This window comes from Myotis lucifugus, unplaced genomic scaffold (assembly GCF_000147115.1).
Source record: "Myotis lucifugus unplaced genomic scaffold, Myoluc2.0 scaffold_760, whole genome shotgun sequence".
NCBI classification, from domain to species: domain Eukaryota; kingdom Metazoa; phylum Chordata; class Mammalia; order Chiroptera; family Vespertilionidae; genus Myotis; species Myotis lucifugus.
In genome coordinates, this window is record NW_005871808.1 from 229,910 (window position 1) to 240,668 (window position 10,759).

The following is a 10,759-nucleotide window of genomic DNA, read 5'->3' on the forward strand; positions in this document are numbered from 1 at the left end:
ACCATGGTGGTATTGCCCACAACAGCCATGACTTAGAGGTTGAAGACAGCCAATATGGAAGGATATGTACCGCATTTCTAACAGTATCTCAATTCAAGCCTATTTATCAATTGCTAAATGTGTAATTTTGAAAAAAAAAATTACTTAGCCTAACTGGAGTTGGATCATCCCCAACATAAGAATAACATATATCATATCGTGAATGTGTTACCAGCTACTCTGCATCAGAGAAAGTAAAGAAGGTAGAAAAAACAAGGATTTAGACCGGAAAGCATCCGGTGTGACTAACCGCTCACTGCCCACTCCTCCCACTGGGCGGAGGCGGCGGCAGTCATGTGACGCCCCCGCCCCCTGACTGGCGGGTCTGATCCTCGCCCTCCTTCTGCCCCTGCACCTGAGGCCACCAGGGCCCGCCAAGGCCTGGAGGCCGGGATCCTGGCCTCGGAGAAGACCCTTCCCCGCACCATGATGCGAAAACGCACGGCACTGTTTGGATCTGGGCCAGATGCTATTTTTTAACCTCATAGCTTTCTTTTTAACACATATTTTTTCAAACTGCAAAATATTTAAACTGTTATTCAGAGAAATAATTTCCCATTCTCGGTTCCACGGAGTTCTTCAAGTATTAACAGACATTTTATTTGGGGAATAATACTTCAGATGGAAAAAATACTGGTTGAACAGTTAGCTAGATTTCCTGCAGTAATAAGGGTGTTGAGGTGGCCACACATGTGGTAAACTCTAATGCTGTAATGCCATGCTTCCGAAGGCCTGTGCCATGGCCCGCCTTCTCACACACACGTGGAAACGCACCGAGAGGGGCACGTCTCCCGAGCGCCACGGGAGGCGGCACCGGGACACAGCAGCTCCCCCCCTATCAGCTGTGTACTGACTGCTTTCAGAGCGGACGAAACTGCCTAAGACGGTCCATGTAATGGCACCGCGGGGGGCGGGGGGGGCTGCAGATGCGAATGGCTCTCTCTCCAAGTGAACAGCCTAACGCACTTTGTCCTCTTTTAAGTGGTTGAGGAAGATACTAAAATGTTATTAAAGCACAAAATGAGTGGAAGAGGCCCATGGCGTGGTTCCCATGACCTGACGTTCTGTGAGAGCAGAGCCAGGGAGGCCATAGGTCATCGGCGGTGAAGGGACGCGGAGGGGACAATGGGAGGATCTGGGTGAAGCTCCTGTGTGACACTATGATGGTGGGTCATGTCACTGGACATTTGTCCAAAACCCCAAAAATGTACGGCGGCCAGAGCGGCTCAGACCCTCTGGCGCCAGGATCCAATCAGGGGAACAGCTGGTAACGAAGCCGTTCCCGTGCTTCTTCCAGAGAGAGGAGGGGAACAGTCCCTAGTCCAGCCCACACCCGTGCGCTCATCAGGAGTGGATGCTAAAGGAGAGGTGACTGGACTCTTTTTCGGGTAAAGAACTCCCCCCCACCCCCCACCCCTGCCCAGCACGCCTCACCCTCTTTGCTGTATTAACCCCTCCGCAGAAATCCAGCCTTTTCTCTTTTATATCCTCAGACTCACAGTCTTTTCAAACACTGTTTCCGATAAACTAAGAAACGACTACGTTGGTAAAACACACACTAGTGGTCACTTAGGCATAACGAACAGAAGCGCATGCTCATGAACCAAGCAGGGAGCACAGTCCAGGACCTACCGCAGCACTCGGGGCATTTTGGATGCTTCGCAGCACTGATTCCGTACCCGGGGAAGCAGCGGTTAATCCACACCATCTGCAGGGTGTCTTCAATATAGTATATCTGAGGCAATGGACTGGCACGTCGGCCGAGAACTTCTACTTGTTGACTAAAAAACCTCTCTATGAGATTTTTAGCCTAAAATAGAAATACAACGTGAAAAAATCATCTTCATAAATAAGTGTGATTTAGATACATAAGGCTGCTATGGATTAGAAGCAGGGGAGCCCACATCCTTGAGGTTCTCTTTCTTTTCTTTGCATTCATAGGATGTAGATAATACGTGAAAATTAAAGAATGGCAACTGCAGACCTCAACTACTTCCAAACGCCCTTCCGAACACAACCCAGAGAAACCACTGGACATACACCCACACATTTGGGTCGCTTGGGGTTTTGAATGATCTGTGGATGGGCCTATGAGCGAAATCAAGACTTTTCTATGAAATTAAATGTCCTCCAGGAAATGCACTCAAACAACCCAACGCACTGCAAGCAAAGGCTTTGAGAGTCTTTAAGGAGGGTATGTCCTGAGGCAGCCCCTCCACGCTCCACCAACAAAAACCAGGTTTAAACATGTCACAACTTCCAGTTCTGTGACCCCCAAAATTAAATTTACAAGATAATCACCGCATCATTGTGACCCATAATTTATTACATTTTTGTCTGTAATAATTATTCTGGATTGACTAATAAAATTAACAAGAGGCATATACTCTTCAATGACTGGCCATTTTACCTGTTGAAGCAAGAGGTGTGGCCATGGAGGCAAACCCTCTGCGAGCCGGTGGCTTCTGCTGGGTTCTCACCAGCTAGCTTCCCCTCTGACCTAGTCAGGAGCTGGGTGAACGGCTCTCGCTGACCTACAACCACTAAGGGTGCACCTCACACACCACACAAAGTATATTCCTTCCATAAAAATGTCTGTAAGTAATTATTAAAATGCTTTCCATACACTTCTTTCAACACATATGTAATTCTAATTCCATAACTCAATTATTACCTTTTTATAATTTAAATGGTTTTCTTGAACTTTTAATAAATTCAGGTGAATTTGTTGATACTTATTTGGTCAAACATAAATTTTATTTAAGAAAGTGCTTAAGAATTAATTAGAGATAGAAATATGGTATCTAATTAACTATGTTTAATTGCCAAACTCGATTAAAAGTGTCAGGAAACACTTAGCTTCCTAACTCTGCATCCAGTAAGTAAATAATAAATATCAATGAAACAAACCTCACAAAACCCGATGGGAATTAAAAAGACCATGTAAACCAGATGCCTATCTCTTATGTTCCCTCTAGGAAAAGAGTAAGGACAGAATATAGATGGAAGGGGGGGAAGAGGTACAAGAAGGTATAGGGGAGGTAAATGGTGACGGGAGGAGACTTGACTTGGGGTGAACAACAATACAATATACAGATGATAGATTACAGAATTGTACACCTGAAGCCTGTTATTTTATTAACCAATGTCACCCCAATATACTCAATAAGAAACATATACTTTAAAAAATAAATGACTAAAAAGAAATCATCACCTTTTTAAGTGCAATTCCTACACCTTAAACTGGAAAGTTTTACAATCATCATAATATCAATAATTTAATATTCCAAATATTTAAAAATAATTTTATAAAGTATATATGGTCATTTAGAATACTTAGAGATAGGAAAATATCACCATAAGTTTACTGAGCATGACAACATATTGAGTATAATGTAAAAGAAACAAGTAAATTAAATTGCTGCTGGGAGTTAAAGCGTAATTTTCATCTTAAGCCAAATAAATGGGAATCATCTTAATATAATCAGAATGTTAAATTTCAAAGTATTTCATCAAAATGTTGCAAACTCTTAGCATTTACTATTTCATGAAGTGTTATTATCACTGTTGAATTCCCTCAGTGTGTGTGGGGACTGATTTGCTTTACGAGTAGCTAAGATGCTTGCTTACGCCTTACGCACCGGGCATGCGCATTTCTGTGCTTATTTCCAGCCTCACACATACCTTAGACAGCTGTTTGGAATAGTCACAAGTATTGTCGTCACATGGCTTGGGTTCTTTTTCAGTATCTATACATGAAACTGGGAAAACACAGTACATTTGATCATGGATCTAATATATTATATTGTAATATTTCCAGCTTGTAGCTAAATGTCATAACAGACATTCCTTATACTAAATTCCATTCTAAAGTAAAATATCGTAGCAAGGTTTCAGTTATGTGAGCTCAAACTTTTCACTAAGTACATAAATCAGGAGATTATTATTTGGGGGCTCCTAGAACTAAGTCAAAGTAGAGAACATGAACATAGTCAGATTCTAGCATCTACATGTGAAAACACTGCTGGTAATTCACAGGTCTCAACACTGGCTTCCTGTTCTCAAGTTGTATTCTTTAGAGAATTGTATATCCTTACCTGCAAATTTAAAAAACAATTCATTTTGAAAACCAGCTTTTTGCATTTTAACATGATGGCATTCAGACTTCTGTAAGGAAACTTCACACTTAATGTCATGAACCAGTTTGCTTAAAATCTGGAGAAGTTTATTCTCAAAGGAAATGTTGTAGATACTATTGCAAGGAGCTGAATGGTATCGAGCTGTGAACTGGTAATAAAAGCGAGGCTCACGATACGCTGCGAAAAAATGAACAGAGAGCAACACACAATAGTTACTGACGCAATTCCAATATATTGCCACTACTCAAGAGCAATCATTGCATGGAATAAAGCCATTATATATATCAATTTAATAAGCAATTTATCTAAACATCACTGACAAATGCTATAATAGGCACTTTACAAATAGTAACTCATTTAAATTTCCTAACATCATTTAAGATTGGAATTATTTTTACTTTCATCTTGAGAAATTTAGGGATAAACAGACTGTCTACGCAAACAGCCCTGAAGGAAGAAGATCTGCCCTCCCCGTGACCTCCTCACACAGGACTGTGTGAAAGAGAGGCAGGCAGGAATTCCTCTTGAATTAAAAGAGTAAAAGTAACACAATCCCTTTAACACAAACATGTTACAATCGTTAAATATTTGAAAACACAAAGACATGATAACACGCACGTAGGCGCCCTCCTTACCGTACACAATGAACTTGAGCTGGACGTTCTTAACCGCCTCCTCCACGGTAGGTTTGTACTCCAGGAAGCACGTGTAAGCGCCAGTCATACTCTCCTCAAAGTCCTGGAACACAAGGCTCCCTGTGGTGGTTATGTGTGTGGTGCTGTTTTCTAATAAAGAAATAAGATGTAGTCGTTTCTTAAATTACATGAGATTAAGATAAAATAACAACATATCTTCTAAACAAAGTAAAGCCATCACCATTTATCCGCAGGATCATTCAAAGGAGTCGAGGGCAGAACCTGTGGTTGCATCTGGTGTTTGTTGACGGCAGGTGCCAGGGTGACTGTGGTGTCAAAATGTCACTAACCTCAGCGCATCAGCTGTGTGGCTGCCTGAGTGGCAAGAGACGAATTCTACAAGGACCAGTTTCTAACTGGGCACCAGAGCTGGGCATTCTCAGACACCTGTTCAGATGTACGTACATGCAGCTGTTTCCAGGTGTGAAGTGCAGACTATGGCTGTGCCTACTGCAAAGGCTGCTGCAACACTCAGTGATTCGTCATGTGCAACTGCTTAGACCTGCAGCTAGCACACGGCAAATATAGTATGTCTGTAATTTTTATAAATTCAAAATAAAAATGTGAAAACATACTCTTGCAAAATACATACACGTATATTTATACATAATATGTATTTGAATGTGTGCCTTTACTAGTGTATATGTGGTAAATGCACAGAGAAAAGCTAAGAAGCAATATTGTAAAAGTTCAGGGTAGTGTTTACTTGATAGAGGGGTTGGGAAAAGACTAAGGGAATTTTTAAAGCCACTTACTAAGAGGTTAAACTGTAAATCTTGACTTGCACAGCAGGCTCATATGTGTTTGTTTTATCATGCTTCATAACTTGCATGTATCTTATACACACATGTATATATCAGATGCTTCATAGTAAGGTACAGCGGAGATCATTCAACTATATAAAATATTAAAACATGCTACAAAACAAACATTTCCCATGACTGCTTCTTTAGCAAGTCTTTGTATGAATATGTTCCTCTTCCTCCATCCAAGGTGACAACGTAAATCTGTGTGTTTTCATCCGCAAGCACCATATCAATATACTAATAAGGTGAAGGAAGGAAGGAAAAGAGGGAGGGAGAGAGGGCGGAAAAAAGAAGGAAGGAATGAAGGGGGACAGAGCAATAAAGAAAAACTTCTTCAGGAGATGTGCAAAAATGATTAAGTGCTTCACTGAACAGACCTTCAAGATGAAAATTCATTCATCTGAATTTTCAAGGCTGAAAAGAACAGAGCTAAGCTCATCTACACGTTTGAATTGCACTGCAAAAATAAATTGGCTTTTAGCAAATGAAACATTAGAATAAAAATAAGATCTGCATTTCCAAATCACTAAATAAGAAGTTGAATGGAGAAAATGTGGATGAATCAGTCATACCAACAGTAACTGCCCCGTGGGAAAAGTACCTGCATGAGAATTAGATCTTGTTTCTCAAAAATGTGAAAAATGCAAGGCTACCATTCAGATGTATCTTGAGCCCACCTTTTCCTCTGGATCTATATGCAAATGCTAAGTAACTCTCTTATAAGCACAAATAATATACTAATACACAACCACTACCAAACCATGCAGCATATTTAAAAGCATGTTTTTGATATAATATATTCAATGTTAAATTTAGTCATTTAAAAAATATTTGATAATAATATTTAAATTAAAATCAAATATCCATATTGTCAGGATTTTGGTCAGAAGGAAATATAAAATCAAAGGTATAAAATTGTAACTACTATTAAAATCCTGAATTGCCCTGGTGTGGGGCCATAGACAACAAGCAAAATCATACTTACAAGTAAGTCTATGGCTCAAAGTGTTCATTTGTATTTTTAACAAAAACCCGAATCCTATTTGCTTCTGCATACAGACTATGAGTTACTAACATGAGTCTGGTTGAGGTAACCAAACGATTTTATGAACTTTAAAATAAAGGAACACCTTTTGGAATATAGATGCTTAGAGAACTTCCCAAACAGTTATGCCTGTATCTAAAATTAAGGCCTGGGAAAAGTGGGCACACCATCCACACTGTTGGATCACAACTCCCAAAGGAAACCACAGGAAAAAGAAGTGCGGAAACAGATAAATGAATATGAGACACAGATGTTCTTTTGCTCTTGTGTATCTCAGACATGTCGGTTCAGTGTCGCCAGCGGAAACCAAGGCCTACCTGAGATAATCTTCCCCTTGGGCCCGTGCCACTGGAACGAGGGGTCGATCAGCTCGGTATTCCGCAGCCTTTGGGTTACACATAACACGTGTGGACTTTTTTGATGGACCATAACATATACCTTCACTGAAATACAATATTAAAATGTTCCAATAACATTTCGTGCTTTCATATTTGCAGTTTGGATTACATGTTTTCATAAGTTTTGTTTGGATTATTGTTATTACTTAGTAAGGACTGAATTTCATTGCATTCCAGGTAACTAACACTAAAAATGTACACATACATTACTTGTGTGTGGGTATCTCAATCTGAGCATAATGCACTGGTCTTACTTATAAAGTGTGAAGATGATTCTATATCTGCACTTGGTCTTTTTTGTGAAGACAGCCCAGAAGAGCCAGCCCTGCCCGCATGATGGGACTTCCAGTCCCCACACCTGCGAGGCAGCATATTCCTGTTGTTTAATCCACCCCTAGGACACTAATGCGCTGTTAAGAGCTGAGCGTGCTAGCATTCCGACTTGCCCTATTCCCTGCTCCCCTCTCCAGCTGTGCAAGAGAGAAGCAACTCATCACATACGTGCGATCCTCCATAAAATTAGTAGCTCATTTCTCATCTGAAACCATAGGAAATAGGAAGTCTGAGTAGACCTAAAACAAAGTGTTTGCATTTGTAATAAAAAAAATCCCACAAAGTCTAACCCCAGATAAATTCACTGGTGAATTTTTCCAAACAAAATTACTTTTCCAAGCAGAATTAATTAACAATAGCTCCCAAACTCTTTCAAAAAATAGACTAGGAAGGAACACATCCCACCTAATAAAGTCACTATTACCCTAAGATCAGACTAATACTACACAAGAAAACTATACATTTCCCTCATGAATATAGACATAAAAATCCTTAAAATGTTAGCAACCAGATCCAGCAACATAAAAAGGGATTATACATCTTTATCAATTGCTTTTTACCCCAGGAATGCAAGGTTAGATCAAAATACAAAAATCATTCAATACCATGTCACATCAGTAGAATAAAGGACCAAACTCCATTATCATCTCAATATATGCAAAACAAGGAAGTGACAAAACGCAACGCCCTTTCACAGGAATGCTTTATGCAGTTAACAAACCAGGGACAGAGGGAACTGGTCTCAGTCTGACAAAGGGCATCTACAAAGACTCAGGGCCAGCACTGTACTCAGGAGTGAAAGACTTCAGTCTTTCCCTCCCCCTAAGATTAGGGATGGGATTAAAGCATCCTCTATCTTCAATACTGAACTGGAGGAAGTTGTAGCTGGAGCAACTGAAACAAGAAGAAACACATCCAGATTGGGAAGGAAGAAATAAAACTACCTCTATTTGCAAATGATGTGGTGTTTTATATACAGAAAATCCTAAAGATTAACTCCACCCCACACACACCCACACTAAAAAAATAAAGCTAATAAGTGATTCAGCAAGGTGGCAAGGTGACAGGATGCAACATTAGTTTGCAAAACTCAATTGTATATCTATACAATAGGAATGACGAATCCAAAAAGTAAATTAAGAAAACCATTCCATTTAAATTAGCATCAAAAAATAAAATGTTTAGGAATAGATTTAACAAAAGAAGTATAAGACTTGTACACGGACAACCATAATATCACTGAGGGAAATTAAAGAAGACCTAAATAAATGGAAAAATAATCCATGTTTATGAACTGGCAGACTTACCACCTGTTAAGCGGTAATACTCCCAAAGTTGATCTACATATTTAATGCAACCCCTATTAAAATCCCAATGGTCTTTTTTTGCATAAATTGACAAGTTAATTCTAGAACTAATATCAACTTGCAAGGGATCCAGAATAGTCAAAACAATCTTAAAAGTAACAAATTTGAAGGAACCAACCTTAATGATTTGACACTTACTATAAAGCAAGAGTAATGGAGAGAGTGTAGTCCTGGCCTAAAAATAGACATAGATAAATGGAAAAGAATTTAGAAAAAACAACAACAAAGCACACATCTGTGGTAAACTGCTTTCCAACAAGAGCATCAAGACAGTTCAATCAAGAATGAGAAAGCTCTTCCACAACTGGAATTACAACAACTGGATATCCACATGGAGGGGGAGGAGGAGGAGGAGGAGGAGGAGGAGGAGGAGGAGCAGCAGCAGCAGCAGCTGACCACTTCCTCACACCATATCAAAATTGATTCAGAGTGGTTAAAGACCTAGTTATAATAGCTAAACCTATAAAATTATTATAAAAGACTTTGTGACTGCTGATTACAAAGTGTTGAAGACATGACACCCAAAGCACCAGCACCAAATTAAAAAACCAGACTTTATCAAAGTTTCAGGTGTGTGTTTTAAAGGACACTATTTTAAAAATGGAAACACAATCCACAGAATGGAAGACAATATTTATAAGTCAAATATCTGATAAGAGTCTAGTATCCAAAATGTATTGAAAAAATCTTCCAACGCAATAATGAAAACGCTAACCCAATTAGAAATGGACAAAGAACTGAAGAAGCATGACTACAAAGAAGGTATGCAAATGGCCAATAAGCACTGAGAAGCTCAAGGTCATCGTCACCAGGGAAATGCAAATCCAAACCCCAATGAGAATCCATCCCACACAGACTCAGGGAACTGGAAGCAGATGCTCAGAGAGAAGCTGGCCCAGGACGTTCACAGCATCATTCCTCACAGCCAGTGAGGGGAAGCCACCCACATATCCACAGGTGACACTGCAAGTGGCATATCCCACATGGGATCTCACAGCCACAGAAAGGAATGAAGGGCCGACGCACTCCATAGTATGAACGGACCTGGAAATCACTGTACTGTGAACGAAGCCAGGCACCACATGCCACCTGGTGTACCAGCCCACTCGTATGAAATGTGCAGAGCAGGCACATTCACGGCGACAGAAGGCGGGTCAGTGCTTGAAAGGGGCTGGAATGTGGTCACTTAATGGGTATGGCATTTCTTTATGGAACAATGAAATGTGAGATTACATCATGTCCATGGTTGCACAAACTTGTTAATATACTAAAAACCACTGCATTGTATGCTTTAAAGGAGGAATTTTAAGGCATGTGAGTTTACCTCAATAAGAAAATATACAAAAAATTTTACTTGCTATACCTTACGTGGCTACTGCAAAATATTATGAATCCAAAATCTTTATGATATATAGCTCTCGTTTGAAAAAAGCTTTACTATATTTGAACTATATACACTTAATAATATGGGAGTTATTGTATAATAACAAGAAAACACTATAGGCAACTTTAATTACATAACTTTTAGAAAGAACTATTCTTTGCACACGTAAGCAGTTACATAATTACACTTGGGTGAATCTAACTATATGGAAACAACTATAACCCACTGTCCCAGAAGGAAAAGGGCCTTAGGAGACTAGGATCATTGAAGAACATGAGCCTTTTGGACAAGATTGATAAAATTTAAACAAATGCTAATTACTTTCTACAAATTACTGAATATCTATTGATACCTGGATAATTTGGTGATCCCACTATTTTCAGCGAATCTTGGGTCAAGCTAAAACCTCTTGGTAATCGAATCAAATATCCAACTATCAAAAAAAAAAAAAAGAAAGAAATGAGCAATAATCTTCCTGAGAAATTCCAACATATTCAAATAGCACTTTATCATAGTACTAGAGGCCCAGTGCATGGAAATTCGTGCAATGGGG

At 39.6% G+C, this 10,759-nt stretch overlaps 1 protein-coding gene across 1 annotated transcript in view; it reads right to left on the reverse strand.

The window, feature by feature from the left end:
- ZPBP (zona pellucida binding protein) overlaps positions 1-10,759 on the reverse strand; it is a 13,508-nt gene that overhangs the window by 708 nt on the left and 2,041 nt on the right. Inside the window, exons 2-7 of the mRNA XM_014448089.2 lie at positions 10,559-10,639; positions 7,042-7,167; positions 4,814-4,963; positions 4,137-4,355; positions 3,724-3,800; positions 1,672-1,849 (exon numbers count right to left, since the gene is read on the reverse strand). Coding sequence (XP_014303575.2) covers positions 1,672-1,849; positions 3,724-3,800; positions 4,137-4,355; positions 4,814-4,963; positions 7,042-7,167; positions 10,559-10,639 — 831 coding nt within the window. The remainder of the gene's footprint in view (positions 1-1,671; positions 1,850-3,723; positions 3,801-4,136; positions 4,356-4,813; positions 4,964-7,041; positions 7,168-10,558; positions 10,640-10,759) is intronic.